This window comes from Dipodomys ordii, unplaced genomic scaffold (assembly GCF_000151885.1).
Source record: "Dipodomys ordii isolate 6190 unplaced genomic scaffold, Dord_2.0 Scaffold11, whole genome shotgun sequence".
NCBI lineage: Eukaryota > Metazoa > Chordata > Mammalia > Rodentia > Heteromyidae > Dipodomys > Dipodomys ordii.
The window spans coordinates 15,966,765-15,982,915 of record NW_012267227.1 but is presented as its reverse complement, the minus strand read 5'-3'; the positions used below and the strand labels follow the sequence as shown (position 1 = coordinate 15,982,915).

The following is a 16,151-nucleotide window of genomic DNA, read 5'->3' as shown; positions in this document are numbered from 1 at the left end:
ATCTGAGGATCATGGTTCAAAGCCAACCCCAGGCAGGAAAGTCTGTGAGAATCTTATCTCCAATAAATCACTCAGAAAACCAAAAGTGGTGCTGTGGCTCAAGTGGTAGAGTGGTAGCCTTGAGCTGAAGAGCTGAAGAACAGCACCCAGGCCTAGAGTTCAAGCCCCAGGACCAATAAAAAATAAATAACTAAATAAACAAGGGGGCTGGGAAGGTGGTTCAGTTGTAGAATGCTTGCCTTGCATTCTTGAGGCCCTGGCTTCAATTCCTTAGCATCACATAAGCAGAAAAGGCTGTAAGTGGCACTGTGGCTCAAGTGGTAGAGGGCTAGTCTTGAGCTGAAGAGCTGAAAGACAGTGCTCAGGCCCAGAGTTCAGGCCCCACAACTGACCAAAAAAAAAAAGGCATAATGTTCCTTTTTTTTTGGTCCGGTCGTGGGGCCTGAATTCTGTGCCTGGGCCTTGTCCCTCAGCTCTTCAGCTCAAGGCTAGTGCTCTACTATTTGAGCAACAGCGCCACTTCCGGCTTTTTTCTTTTTGCTTATGTGGTGCTGAGGAATCGAACCCAGGGCCTCACGCATACAAGGCAAGCACTCTACCACTGAGCCACCTTCCCAGCCCCAAGTTAATGTTCCTTATTAGGCAATTGTGCCTCCTGAAGAACTATTTGTTTTGAATGCATATCAAATAAAAGCTACACTACAGAAATGCTTTATTCTAAAAATAAGAAACAAATCAGGTTAAAAACTTGAAAAATGATGAACATTTCATAACTCCAGCGATTAATAAATTCAATAAACTTTAGGAAGAGAGTAATGTAAGGTGATACTTTTTTTTCCCCGGTCATGTGGCCTGAGCGCTGTCCCTCAGCTCTTCAGCCAAGGCTAGCACTCTACCACTTGTGTCACAGTGCCACTTCTGGTTTTTTCTGCTTATGTGGTGCTGAGGAATTGAACCTAGGACTTCACTGAGCCACCTGCACAGTCCAAGATGATACTTTTTACTTATGCTTTGTTAAATATATTCAGTAACTTTCTAATTATTTAGAATGACAAGTTAATAAAGAGTTAACTAAAACTATGAAACTTTGACATATAAAATAAAAATTCTGCCGGGTGCCAGGGGCTCATGCCTATAATCCTAGCTACTCAGGAGGCTGAGATGTGAGGATCACGGTTTAAAGCCAGCCCAGGCAGAAAAGTCCGTGAGACTCTGATCTCCAATTAAAAAAACACTAGAAAACAGGAAGTGGCGCTGTGGCTCAAGAGGTAGAGCGCTTGCTTTGGGGTGAAGAGCTGAGGGATAGTGCCCAAGCCCAGAGTTCAAGCCCCATGATGGACAAAAAAATTAAAAAATTAAACTAAAAAAATTAAAATAATAAAAATAAAAATTCTAACCAATTTACTCAAGCCATAAGGAATAAATAGAGAGGATAGCTGTACCAACACAATGCTAAGGCACATGACAAGAATCCAGTGAGCACCTAACTAGTAAGATGCTAATAAAGGGCAGCAGCATAAACCACACAGAAACCACAAACCTCTTTGTCTATGGCAGTGGTGTGCAACTGGGCCTCCGCAAGTTCACAGTCAAGAGCTCTTTGTAGACTGTATATGACATGGTCATAGGAATGATGCTCATCATTGAAAAGGACACAGTAGTATCTTTCATTTTTCTCCCTGTTTTTTTTTTAATAAAAAGATACATAGATGTAAATACTGCAACAATTAAAGGAAAATATTAAAAATACAACAAAGTAGCATATGACATTTGTATTACAGCAAAACGTGGGAAACACTGTAACACTGTAATACTGATACATTAAATGATTTTAAGTGTTTTAATAACAAGGGAATTTTTTTAAAGAACTATTCAGGCATGGTGGTACATGCCTGTAGTTCTAGCCACTAGGGAAGCTGAGAAGGGAGAATCACTTGATTCACTAGATAGAGACTAGCCTGGCCAACACACTGAGATGTAGCCTCCAAAAAAATAAATAAAATAAAAACATTAATAAAAATGTTACTTTTTCCATGTTTTTTCCCCTCCAATTTTCCTTACTACTTTCAGAAGTCTCATTTCAATAGTAATGTATCATAAAGACCACTCTTAACTTTTGCTTATCTTCCATTTAGACAAAGGGAGATCTGCCTCAGGTTCATAACCTTCAAGCCAGCAACGATAGTATATCAGATTTTATTAATGCTTAGATTCTGATGAATTCTATTGTGTGTATTTTTGTGTTCATCTCCTATTGTTATGGAACCACTTGTTTTGTTTTCAGTGTATGTAAATAGCAGCTCTCACAATTTAGCTTCAGGACCTTAGACAGGTCACTTATCCTCTTAATCCCACTGAGAAGATGATGCCTTTTTCACCTCTAAAAAGAGCACAATTCAGTAGTAAAAAGAGCTGCTATGGGCTTTACATATATAATCAGCCTGAAGTCATTTATGACTTTTCTGTTGATCTCCTAACTTTACAGACATTTTCTCAGACTTCTAGAGTGTAGGAAATAGGCTCAGAGGGGTTAAACTTCTTTGATAAGCAGTGACAGAGAATAGCTCTCAGACCCATAGATCCAAAAACCAGTACCACCTACTTAACACAATGATATTCAAACAAGAGTCCTGTTTTGGGCAGGCAGATGGCTCAGATTAAGTTCACCAATACAAAATTTCTAAAAAGATTTCTATCACCTTTTCCTTGTTTTTCCTCTAGTTTTTCATGCAAACACGTAAAAAATATTCCCAAAGCCAGGCGCTGGTGACTCATGCCTGTAACCCTTATTACTCAGGAGGCTGAGATCTAAGGATTGCAGTTCAAAGCCAGCCCAGGCAGAAAAGTCCCAATGAGGTTCTTATCTCCAATTAACCATTCAAAAACCAGAAGTGGTGCTGTGGCTCAAAGTGGTAGAACACTAGCCTTGAGCAAAAGAGCTCAGGGACAGTGCCCAAGCCCTGAGTTCAAACCCCCTCAAAACAAAACAAAACAAAACAAAAAAAAAAAAAAATATATATATATATATTCCCAAGATAAGCTACAAAATATTTTTCATAATAATAAGCAATAAATAACAACAAAAACATCTAACCAACACCTACTTTGCAAAATAGCCATCACTTAAGCCTAGCCCTTTCGCCCATTTTCCCCACCTTATCTGCAGTTCAGGAGGCAATTCCTTTTCTTCTTCCCATATAGTCATTTCTACAATGTATTTTATCACTGAAGGGAATATTTTCCTGGCTTGAGCAATTACCTCTTCATTCAATGGACAACGTGGATTCTGTGAGAAAGCAGAGAGAAACATGCTAACCAAAATTGTATACAAATAAACAGATGAAGACAATCTTTTTTAAAAATTATTATTGTACAGGTGATGTAGGGGGGGGTTACAGTTATAGAAGTCAGATAATAAATACATTTTTTTCTGAACAATGTCACCTCTTACCTCAGTTTTGCTCTCCCAACGCCCCTCCCTTCACAAATTGTGTAGCTCATTTTCAGCATAGTATCTAGTGAGAATCACTGTTGCATTTGTTCACCATTACTCTGTGCTCCCCCACCATCAAATGGATAAATTTATATACAAGGCAAAAGGTACAGAAATCAAAAACAGTGACAAAGGGGGGGAAAAAAAAGAAGCAAAATAACCAAACCTCTTGTTTCTACTTCTTGGAGTTCATTTTGATAAATATCATTTTATATGATCATATGCCCACATCTTTTGAGCCTTTATGATCCTAAGAATATCCTCTTTTAGTCTCACTGTATGAATGAAGGAAGACAATGTTATCTATTCAAAATAATCACTTTGCCCAGTGTGGTAATGCCTGCCCGTAATCCTCAAGTTTTCTGCAAGTAAAAGATATCAATTTAACCTACTTTACTTATACATTCATATACTTAATGCTTCCCTTTGTTGTTTCAGGCTTATACATATTCTTATCAAGAAGAATAAGGTGTATTATTTGATTCATTTGATTGCTTAACAAGTATCCTGAATTTAGTTTTTGTGAATTCATTCCCTCTTTAGGGAGAGCTTACCAAATCTTTATATTCTTTGGAGTAAAAAAAAAGCTTACTTACATTTAAATATTGGAACAAAATACTGGAATTCTAAAAAGAAGCCATGGGGCTGGGAAGGTGGCTCAGTGGTAGAGCGCTTGTCTTGCATGCTCGAGGCCCTGGGTTCGATTCCTCAGCACCACATAAGCAAAAAGAAAAAAGCCAGAAGTGGCGCTATGGCTCAAGTGGTAGAGTGCTAGCCTTGAGCTGAAGAGCTGAGGGACAGTGCCCAGGCCCAGAGTTCAGGCCCCACGACCGGACCCAAAAAAAAAGAAGTCATAATAGTTTATCTAATTTCAGTAAGTTTAAGTATTCCTACCTCTTTTGTAATACTTGCTCTTCCAGGCTCATGACTTAAGCAAAAAGGGCCAGTTTTCCACGCCTCTGTGTCTCCACAGTCACAAAACCCTCCTCCAGTAGAAGTATGCATCTGACAAATGACAAATGGGTTTGTTATAATACCAAAATATATTATAAATCAAGGAGGAATGATAAAGATGACTCAAATAATAAGTTCTCACTAATAATTCAATTTTCATTGTATTTTTATGAAATCTCCTATCATTGAAGAAATAATTTCTTTAATGTAATAGAAACTAGATGTAACAAAAACCATTTTAATCAGTTGCCTAAAACATATACCCTGTAATACTAGTTATTCAGGAGGGCTGAGATCTAGAAGATGGTAGTTTGAAGTCAGCCAGGACAAAAATTCCAAGAGACAGGCATCAAGTCTGAGCAAGCAAAGCCAAGCAAGTTTGAGGTTCTGAGTTCAAATCCCAGTACATGACTAAAGAATAAACATATAATTAAGCTGTGGATAAATTGAACAGAAATGTAAATTGAAAGAATAAGAGTTAAAAAGACAAATTAAGTGTGGGAACAAAGGTAACCAGGTTCCCACAGGTCTGGGAGTGTGGCTCAAATAGTAGAGCATCCATCTAGCAAGACTGAGGCCCTGAGTTCAAACCTAAGAACCACAAAAAACAAAAACATGAAAACATCCCCACATTCTTCTAATGGGAATATAAATTGGTAAGCAATTCAAGAAAAACACCCAGAAGTGACATTGTTAACAGTTAACAGATCTTTACTATGCTTAGGTCTGTGTGCTCTACTATACATTCGCAGTACTGCAGTTGCTGTTTTGGGGATGTAGTTCAGTAGCAAGGTTGCTTGCCTAGAAAGTGCAACACCTGGGTTCGATCTCCAGAATCAAAAGAGAAGAGACTAAAAAGAAAAGAAAAAGCCAGTGCTGGTACCTCAGACTTGTAATTCCAGCCAATCAAGAGGCTGATATATGAGGATTTTGGTTCAAAGCCAACAGAGGCAATGAGAGTCTTGAAGACTCTTTTTTTTTTTTTTTTGGGTCCAGTCAAGGGGCCTGAACTCTGGGCCTGGGCGCTGTCCCTCAGCTCTTCAGCTCAAGGCTAGCACTCTACCACTTGAGCCAGAGCGCCACTTCCGGCTTTTTTCTTTTTTGCTTATGTGGTGCTGAGGAATCGAACCCAGGGCCTCGAGCATGCAAGGCAAGTGCTCTACCACTGAGCCACCTTCCCAGCCCTCTTGAAGACTCTTATCTCCAATTAACTATCATAAAACTAGAAGTGGGGCTGTGGCTCAAAATGCTAAGGTACTAGCCTTGAGAAAAAGAGCTCAGGGACAGAGCCCACGCCCAGAGTTCAAGTCCCATAACTAACAACAAAAAGAAACTGTAATTCTTATTTATATTTTTTTTCATTCCTTAAGTCTTCAAAAGGTAGTCTCCAGTTTAATACCTAGTAATTCTTTACTTATTTATGTATTTAGCCTTGTACATGCCAGGCAAATGCTCTACCACTAAACAATAACCTCAACCATGTGTGTGTGTGTATATATGTGATAATGTTATATATTTATATATAAGTTTATATATTTCATACATTATATATATATGTATGTATATATATATATATATATATAGTGTGTGTGTGTGTGTGTGTGTGTTGCGCACCGGTCATGGGGCCTGAACTCTGGGCCTGGGCGCTGTCCCTCAGATCTTCAGCTCAAGGCTAGCGCTCTACCACTTGAGCCACAGCGCCACTTCCAGTTTTCTAGTGGTTAATTGGAGATAAAAAGAGTCTCATGGAGCTGGTAGCCAGTGGCTCACGCCTGTAATCCTAACTACTCAGGAGACTGAGATCTGAGGATCTCGGTTCAAAGCCAGCCTGGGCAGGAAAGACCGTGAAACTCTTATCTCCAATAAACCACCAGAAAACCGGAAGTGGCGCTGTAGCTCAAATGGTAGAGCACTCAGAGTTCAAACCCCACCACCGGCCAAAAGGAAAAAAAAAAGAGTTTCATGGACTTTCCTGCCCAGGCTGGCTATGGACCCCTCAGATTTGAGGCTTCTGAGGAGCTAGGATTACAGGTGTGAGCCACCAATGCCTGGCTCATACATTTCTTTTTCTTTCTGGTCCATTATGGGGCTTGAACTCAGGCCTGGGCATTGTCTCTGAGTTCCTTCACTCAAGGCTAATGCTTTACCACTTTGAGCCACAGTACCACTTCCTCAACCCAATAATTGTTAAAGCAACTCTACTGGAAAGACAATAAACACATAGAATCGCATCCCTTAGGATAATAAAATATATATAAAAGCAGGCTGATGTTAAAATACATCCCTAATAGTTGTTTTTATTCTTTTTTGGGGGGGGGAGGGTCCGGTCGTGGGGCCTGAACTCTGGGCCTGGGCGCTGTCCCTCAGCTCTTCAGCTCAAGGCTAGCACGCTACCACTTGAGCCCAGGGCCACTTCCAGCTTTTTTTTTTCTGCTTATGTGGTGCTGAGGAACTGAACCCAGGGCCTCATGCATGCAAGGCAAGCGCTCTACCACTGAGCCACCTTCCCAGCCCTTTTTTTTTTTTTTTTGGTCAGTCATGGGGCCTGACCTCTGGGCCTGGACGCTGTCCCTCAGCTCTTCAGCTCAAAGCTAGAGCTCTACCACTTGAGCCACAGCACCACTTCCAGCTTTTTCTGCTTATGTGGTGCTGAGGAATCAAACTCAGGGCTTCATACATGCAAGGTAAGCACTCTACCACTGAGCCACCTTCCCAGCCCTAGAATTAAATCTTAACCATCAGCTTTGCCTTTTTGATCCTAACACTTCAACAAATGTTTACTGAAAACATCTATGCCCTAGAAACTATGAGAGACACAGGAAAAGTATCTAAGACTTGATGAGATATTGGTGGGCCAGCTGCAGATACCTCATGCCTATGGTCCTAGCTTCTCAAGAGGCTGATATCTAAAAAAATCATGGTTCAAAGTCAGCTTGCAGAGTAAAGTTCATGAGACTCTTACCTTCAATTAACCGTCAAAAAACTGAAGTAGAGTAGTGGCACAAAGTGGTAGAGTGCCAGCTTTGAGCAAAAAAGCTCAGTGAGCCGGGCACTGGTGGCTCACGCCTGTAATCCTAGCTACTCAGGAGGCTGAGATCTGAGGATCGCGGTTCAAAACCAGCCTGGGCAGGAGAGACCTTGAGACTCCTATCTCCAATAAACCACCAGAAAACCGGAAGTGGGACTGTAGCTCAAGTGGTAGAGCGCTCGCCTTGAGCTGAAGAGCTGAGGGACAGCGCCCAGGCCCAGAGTTCAAGTCCCATGACCGACAAAAAAAAAAAGAAAAAAGCTCAGTGACAGTGCCCAGGCCCTGAGTTCAAGCCTCACAACTAACAAAAATAAAAATTAAAACAGAAAGATCCTAGTTAAAATGCACTCAGCCAGAATTTTGGTTCTATTCAATCAAGTTATATCATGATAGTGATCTTGAGTCTTCCCCCTGAATTACTCCTATCACCCCACCCTTCTTCCATTTTTTTCCCCAAATTTTAATGGATTCATTTTTTTTTTATTCATAAAGTATTTTGTTAGTATTCTAAAGAATATACACAGGGCGGGAAGGGATGGTGGGGAAAAACAAAGGAGGAGGTGAAAACGCTTGATAGGAAATGTACTCATTACCTTACCAACGTAACTATAACCCCTCTGTACAGTATTTTTACAATTAAAAATATATACAGGACTGGGAAGGTGGCTCAGTGGTAGAATGCTTGCCTTGCATGCATGAGGCTCTGGGTTCGATTCCTCAGCACCACATAAGCAGAAAAAGCCAGAAGTGGCGTTGTGGCTCAAGTGGTAGAGCTCTAGCCTTGAGCAAAAGAAGCTCAGGGACAGCGCCCAGGCCCTGAGTTCAAGCACCAGGACTGGCAAAAAAAAAACCAAAAAATGTGTGTCCCAAACACACACATACAATATATATATATAGACACACACATACACATACACACACATATATATATACACACACACACATATATATACACACAAAATATGCACAATATAGAGAAAAGTCGCAAAGTCCAACACATAATAAGCACCCATCCTGAGAGAATGTTTGATACTTTTGAAGCACCCAATGTGACTTCTCATCTGAATTGTTCATTAGTCATATTTATTTTTTAGAAAGCTTCTATTAATTCAGTCTTACTCCATCAGTAATGGTCAAATGTTCAGTCAGCTTTTTCACTCATGCCGGGCATGCTCTCGAGCTACATCTCTAGTCCAGCTTTTGCTGGTTAATTGGAGATGAAGAGTCTCCACGATTTTTCTGCTAGGGGTGGCTTTGATCTGTTATCTGCAGATCTCCTGAGTAGCTAGAATTTTAAGTGTAAGGCACTACTGCTGGCTACATATATTTAAGTAGAGGTCTGCAATCCACCTATCAGAACTATGTAACAGGAATTCAAGCACCAGTTAAGAATTTGGATTAGATGGCTACACAATGCTTGTTATTCCAGCTATTTTGAGTGGATCGACTTTCATACCTTGTATCGATGATTTTTATGAACACTATTCTGGAAGCAGTCCATACACAGTACACATGTTGGATCAATTGCACAGTCCCTGAAAAAGATCAAAAATTAGATTCCAAAAACTTAGATGACTCCTGCTGATGGCTTGATGTGTGACTATAATGTGAATGAGCGTCCTGTATGGAGTACAGTATGAAAATGCAACAACAACAACAACAAAAAAAAACATCCTAGCCCAGTGCTAGTGGCTCACACCTGTAATCCTAGCTACTCAGGAGGCTGAGATCTGAGGAACATGGTTCAAAGCCAGCCTGGGCAGGAAAGTCCATGACACTCTTACCTCCGACTAACTACCACAAAACCAGAAGTGGCATGGTGACTCAAGTGGTAGAGCACTAGCCTTGAATGACAGAGCTCAGGGACAGTGCCAAATCCTTGAGTTCAAGCCACATGACCACCACCACCAACAACAAAAAACAAACAAACAAAAAAAGCATTATCCTAATGTTTTAAACAAAGATGAGATGATTACCAACATAATTTTAGCCACATTTGAGTGTAGCTACACAGAAGTTCACTTTGTTTAAGTTATCTTTATAAAGCTGACCTTTCACCTGGCTTCAAACTGTTAAGTTACAACTGAAAATTAATTTCATGAAAATGATCCTTTTTCCATTATTTGTCATCACTTTATTCTATTGACATTTATAAGTATATTTTACAAACAGTGATCATATACTATTGGGAAAAGACAAAATTCACTGGAATACAAGTGGTAAAGGGGAAGCAATATTTATTTTACACATTAATATGCCCCAAACACCTACAATAGTGCTTGGTATAACTCATACAACATTTTATTTAATATTTTCAGAGAAACACTAAAAACAGGGGCTAGGAAGGTAGCTCAGTGGTAGAGCACTTGCCTTCAATGCATGAGGCCCTGGATTCGATTCCCCAGCACCACATAAACAGAAAAAGCTGGAAGTGGCCCTGTGGCTCAAGTGGTAGAACGCTCACCTTAGCTGAAGAGCTGAGGGACAGTGCCCAGGCCCAGAGTTCAAGCCCCACAACTGACTCAAAAAAAATAAAAATAAATTTAAAACAATACAAATTAGTGCAAAGTAGATTAAATTCTTTAATTTAAAAAATTAAATCTTTATGTAGCTATAAAAAGGGGTTTTAATTCAACAAATCAGTTATAGGTACAATATATCTTGATCAATGATAATATTTAATTTTAAAATAAAATATTTTTATTTTAAGGAGTGAAGAAATGAAATCAGGAAGTTCTAAAAATGAAGTTTGGAGGAGGAGGTGAAAGTCAGTGATAAAAAATGCCTGTCTAAGCCGGGCGCTGGTGGCTCACGCCTGTAATCCTAGCTACTCAGGAGGCTGAGATCTGAGGATCACGATTCAAAGCCAGCCTGGGCAGGAGAGACCGTGAGACTCCTATCTCCAATAAACCACCAGAAAACCAGAAGTGGCACTGTAGCTCAAATGTTAGAGCGCTAGCCTTGAGCTGAAGAGCTGAGGGACAACGTCCAGGCCCAGAGTTCAAGCCCCACGACCGACCAAAAAAAAAAAAAAAAAAACACCTGTCTAACAATTACCAGGCCCTGGGTGTAATCCCTAGCACTAACAAACAACCAAGCCAGGCGCCAGTGGCTCATGCCTGGAATCCTAGCTACTTAGGAGGCTGAGATCTAAGGACCATGGTTCAAAGCCAGCCAGGGCAGGAAAGTCCATGAGACTCTTACCTGCAATTAACCACCAGGATACCGGAAGTGGCACTGCGGCTCAAATGGTAGAGCGCTCTCCTTCAGCTTAAGAGCTGAGGGACTGTGCCCAGGCCCAAAGTTCAAGCCCCAGAACAGACAATAAATAAATAAAATAGCCAAAAAAATTAAAAGCCTACCAGGACATAAAGATTCCTAATAATATCCTATAAAATATGAATGGCCTACTAATCAATTTCCAGCAAGTTGTCTCAAGCTCAACACTGCTGACATTTTTAGCAGAGCAGATAATTACTTGGGGTCAGATAAGAGTCTCTCTGATTTGTCTGTTCTAGCTGGCTCCAAACTGGGATCCTCAGATCTCAGCCTGCTGGGTAGTAGCTAGGATTACAGGCATAAGCCACAGGCACCTGGCTCCAAAGGTTTTAAATAATATGACTATATTTTTTACACACAAAGCAAAAATCTTTCATTTAAATACTTCTGGAGAATAGTAAGGAAAAATGAAAGATTGCTTAACTGAAAGTCATATATTCAAAACCAAGCTTTTCCAGCAAAAAACGTACTTGAAGTGTGTATAGGATACGAGGTTAATTAAGTAGTATTAAATCTATTATGAATAATAATAAAGAGCTACTCTATGAAATCCCAGGATTGTAATTATACCCAATCCCATAAAATGTCTAATGCTTACCTACAAGAATATGTTGTCTCTCCACTTTTGAAAACCTTCCCACAGAGTTGGAATGCGCCGCTATGCTTTAATTTCTCTAAACAAATATCTGGATCTTCTCCAAATAAGTACCATTCTAGTGGAGTGAATATTGACATTTGCACATTCTCTTCTTGCTTTTCCAAGTCTGGGTCCATCTCAGCAAAATAAATTTCTGGCACCAATTGTGCTAAATGATGCAGGAAAGCAGTATAAAAATCAACTTGTTGATCCCACCACTGTAAAAAAAAAAGAAAGCAATTAAGACTTTTTTTTCCAGTAGTTCCCTCATAATATTTAGAGGCACAAGGGGCTGGGAAGGTGGCTGAGTGGTAGAGTGCTTGCCTTGCATGCATGAGGCCCTGGGTTCCATTCCTCAGGACCACATAACCAGCAAAGGCCAGAAGTGGCACTGTGGCTCAAGTGGTAGAGCACTAGCCTTAAGCTGAAAAGCTAGGAACAGCACCTAGGCCTAGGGTTCAAGCCCCACAACCAACAAAAACAAACAAACAAAATCGTCTAAAAGCACAAGTAATGGCATAATTCTGTACCTTCAAGGTGATCAGCAACATACTTTATTTTTCACCAATAAAAAAGCAAAGTAAATTCGCTATAGAACACACCATTCTGTACAGTCAAATGCCATAAAATATTGTTAAGTTGAAAAAGTAAGCCTTAATACAATCTTATTTTTATTTTTAAAAAAACTAAGTTATGTATACCTCCAGAATTTCTACAGATTGTTGAGGGTGTTCCTTGGAAGTAGAGTGCATGTTTAGTATGTGCGAGGTACTAGGTTCTAACTCCAGTACCACAAAACCACAAATCAAAACAAAAACAAAACAGCTAGGTACCCTAACTCCTAGAGTTCAGTTGCTTATCCTACTTAGCCGTATATAAACACACAAGGCTTGTAAATTTACCCTTTCTGATTTGTTCAATTTTGCACTAGTAGTTAAAAAAGGCTTTGCCTTCTCTGTAATCAGTTTCCTCTGAATGAAGCCTCATAAGTAAAAACTGATTAAGCCCTAAAATAGTACTAAATATTCTTAAAGTTGCCTCTCAGCCATTATTTGCCTTATTATGAAGAACTGCTATTTTAAAACACTGCCCTATTCTTCTGATCCACTTGGACAGAATATGTGGAGTACTAACATCTCCAAGTACCCTCTCCATAAGTCTAACCACTTGCTCTCTATCCCTTTACCCTCTATACACAAGGCCTACATAAGAGAATACTTCACCTATAGGCCCAAGATTTCTCTCCCCAGTTAATTCCAGTACATCGCTTAACAAAGAAGCTACTTATTGTACTCAAAACATTGCCTAATATCATCGGTTACCTTTATTGTTTTAATTAGTTTTTTTTACTCTGTGTGTGTGTGTGATGCTGGGGATGGAACCCAGGGCCTTGAGCACTGATTGTGGTTTGATTACTTTTAAAAGTGCATATCTGGGCTGGGAATGTGGATTAGTAGTAGAGTACTTGCCTAGCACACATGAAGCCCTGGGTTCAATTCCTCAGTACCACAAAAACAGAAAAAGCCAGAAGTGGTGTTGGCTCAAGTCAAAAAGAAGTTCAGGGAGATGGGAAGGTGGCTCAGTGGTAGAGCGCTTGCCTTGTATGCCTGAGACCCTGGGTTCGATTCCTCAGCACCACATAAGCAAAAAGAAAAAAGCCGGAAGTGGCGCTGTGGCTCAAGTGGTAGAGCGCTAGCCTTGAGCTGAAGAGCTGAGGGACAGCGCCCAGGCCCAGAGTTCAGGCCCCACAACCGGACCCAAAAAAAAAAAAGAAGTTCAGGGACAATGCCTAGGCCTTGAATTCAAGCCCCAGGACTGGCTCCCTCCCTCCCCGCCGCGCCCCCCCCCCCCCTCCCCCCCCCCAAAAAAAAAAAAAAAAAGTGCCTATCTAGCTTCTTCAGGCACATTGGAAGCTTCAAGGAATGAAACTTTATCAAGCCTCTGAACTGCCACAGACCTAGCACAGACACACAATACAAGCCCTTAGAAACCATGAAATGCTATGTGCTTCTTGCAAGGAGAGACCAAACCAAATTTTGACATAAAGCCCTGCATAGCTTTGTTTATAGTATTCTTACAGGAGATACAGTAAAATTTAAATTCTTTCATAAAATTGTTCCCATTATTGTCACACTCAGGAAATATATTTCAATTAAAGTTTCTCTTTTTTTGTCCACAGGTTAAAAAAAAATTACACAGTATGTACTTGACTGGGTACACAAATACAACATTCGCAGGGCGCCAGTGGCTCACGCCTATAATCCTAGCTACTCAGGAGGCTGAGATCTGAGGATCTGGGTTCAAAGCCAGCCCAGGCAGGAAAGTCCATGAAACTTTATCTCCAATAAACCACCAGAAAACCAGAAGTGACGCTATAGCTCAAGTGGTAAAGCAGTAGCCTTGAGCTGAAGAGGTGAGGGACAGAGCTCAGGCCCAGAGTTCAAGCCCCATGACCAAAAAAAAAAAAAAAATCATTAAAGTAACTATTAGTGGTGACTAGAATAGGTTTGACTTTTAAATTTTTGTTTGGTTGTTTGCACTGTTTTCTTCTTCTATTTGCAAGAGGAATAAAATATTTTTTCTATCAGTAACCATAAAAAGGCATTCCCCCCCTAACATTTGGAATTAAGACTTTCATAATTGGTTGTTCTGTAAAAACAAATTCTTACAGCATTAAAATTCCCAAGCATTCCAGACATTTCCCATATCCCCATGGAGACTAAAAGACACGTTCACAACTCTGACTAAGATCATCCGGGGACATGATGCCTGTATGGGAAACATCATTTTGAAACAGGAACTTAAGTAATAGCAGATTCCTTATGTTCAAACCACAGCTTATCCTCCCTCAACACAAATGCCAGACATCTATGGGACTTTCAGAAGCCCTGAAACGCTTATTTTTAATTTTTTGTTAAATGGCAACAAAATCTTTTGGCTCTACAAATTTCCATAGGCAGAAAACATCTCTGTTATTATACAAATTTCCATAGGCAGAAAACATCTCTGTTATTATAAAATCTTCTTGCAACTCTATTTGACAAACTCATAAAGCTTAAAAACAAGCAACAAACAAACTGTACTGCAACTGCTTATTTCATAGGACATTGCATTTATACAATTTATACATATCTGGTATTAGCTACAGGAGTCTATCTGAACACTTCTTGGACAACTTCTAACCCAAAAACTGTCTTCCTGTAACTTTTACCCTAGGCCACCTGAAATAATTCATTGGAATTCACTCTGTTCTTTCATCTATGAGTCTTTCATGAAGATATCCATTTTGTCTCTCATTAATCTCTATTCTCATGATAAAATGAAATGAAGAAATCTGACCAACTCTACTGGGGCAAATTAGGCACAGTATCTATATTACTTTCCATGTTGATTATCCTTTTTTTTTTTTCCAGTCAGTCCTAGGGCTTGAACTCTGGGCCTAGGCGCTGTCCCTGAGCTTCTTTTTTTCAAGGTGAGCACTCTACCACTTAAGCCACAGGGCCACTTCTGGCTTTTTTGAGTACTTTATTGGAGATATGGACTTTCCTGCCCCTGTTGGCTTTGAACCACTATCCTCAGATCTCAGCTTTCTGAGAAGCTAGGATTACAGGAGTGAGCAACTGGTGCCCAGATTGATTATCCTCTTTAGGAACATGTACAGTATGCTTCTGAACAGAGAAGTGTGAATATTTATGACCTCTTTGCCTTGGGCACTAAACATGCTTTCAATGAGCATATTTCTTTTTTGGAATTATACTTATAACATGATGAGGGGTGTAAACAATTAAAACCTGTAGATAATATCATAGAAGGCATCCGGTCCTATAGTTGTTAAGGTTTTACTTTTTATCCCAATTGAGTTTCAACTTGCTAGTTTTGATGTAATACTATTTTCATTCTATATTTTGTTATATCTGCCAGCCTTGTCCTGTTTATAAACATGATAATTTTTTTACTCACCCCCTCTATTATTCTTATAGTCCCTTCTCTTACTCACTTTTATTTTTTCCTATTTAATGTATAAACATGCTGTGAGAATATTTCTTAATTTTTAAGGGAGGTTAAGAGTTCAGGGCCTTGTGATTGCAAAGCACTATGCCACTTGAGCCATACCTCCAACCCTCTTTGCTTTAGGCTATTTTTCAGTAGAGTGCTTCCCCCACCTCACCCCCCAGGATTGCCTCCAATGCAATCCTCCGACCTACACCCTCCTTCTTGCTGGATCACAAAGTATGCACCATCATGCCCAGCTTGGTTCATTATTATGGGGTCTTACTAACTTCTTTGCCAGGGGTGGCTTGGAACCATCATCTTCCCAATATCTACCTTGTAAGTAGCTGGAATTATGGTTGTAAAACACTACACCAAGAAAGCATCTTGTCCCTCCTAAGCTATTCTCTTCCTTTTACATCTCTGACCATAGCTCACACCCCAATTTCCTAGGATCTCTTTGAAATCTTTGAATAAAGGAAATCTGCTTTCCTAAACTCCGGAGTATATATTTTTCACATACACTTTCTCCTGCATAAACTCTATACTTGCAAAGCAATTAGGGTTAGGAAGGTGGCTCAGTGGTGGAGTGCTTGCCTCTCATGCATGGGCTCTGGGTTCGATTCCTCAGCACTACATAAGCAGAAAAAAGCCCAAGTGGTGCTGTGGCTCAAGTGGTAGAACACTAGCCTTGAGCTGAAGAGCTGAGGCACAGCGCCCAGGCCCAGAGTTCAGCCCCCACGACCGACCAAAAAAAAAAAAAAAAAACA

The 16,151-nt window shown here is 40.2% G+C and overlaps 1 protein-coding gene across 1 annotated transcript in view; it reads right to left on the bottom strand.

The window, feature by feature from the left end:
• Positions 1-16,151, bottom strand: part of Ubr1 (ubiquitin protein ligase E3 component n-recognin 1) — a 94,778-nt gene that overhangs the window by 70,081 nt on the left and 8,546 nt on the right. Inside the window, exons 2-6 of the mRNA XM_013009984.1 lie at positions 11,353-11,609; positions 8,932-9,010; positions 4,388-4,498; positions 3,156-3,286; positions 1,541-1,679 (exon numbers count right to left, since the gene is read on the bottom strand). Of these exons, the coding sequence (XP_012865438.1) occupies positions 1,541-1,679; positions 3,156-3,286; positions 4,388-4,498; positions 8,932-9,010; positions 11,353-11,609 (717 nt within the window). The remainder of the gene's footprint in view (positions 1-1,540; positions 1,680-3,155; positions 3,287-4,387; positions 4,499-8,931; positions 9,011-11,352; positions 11,610-16,151) is intronic.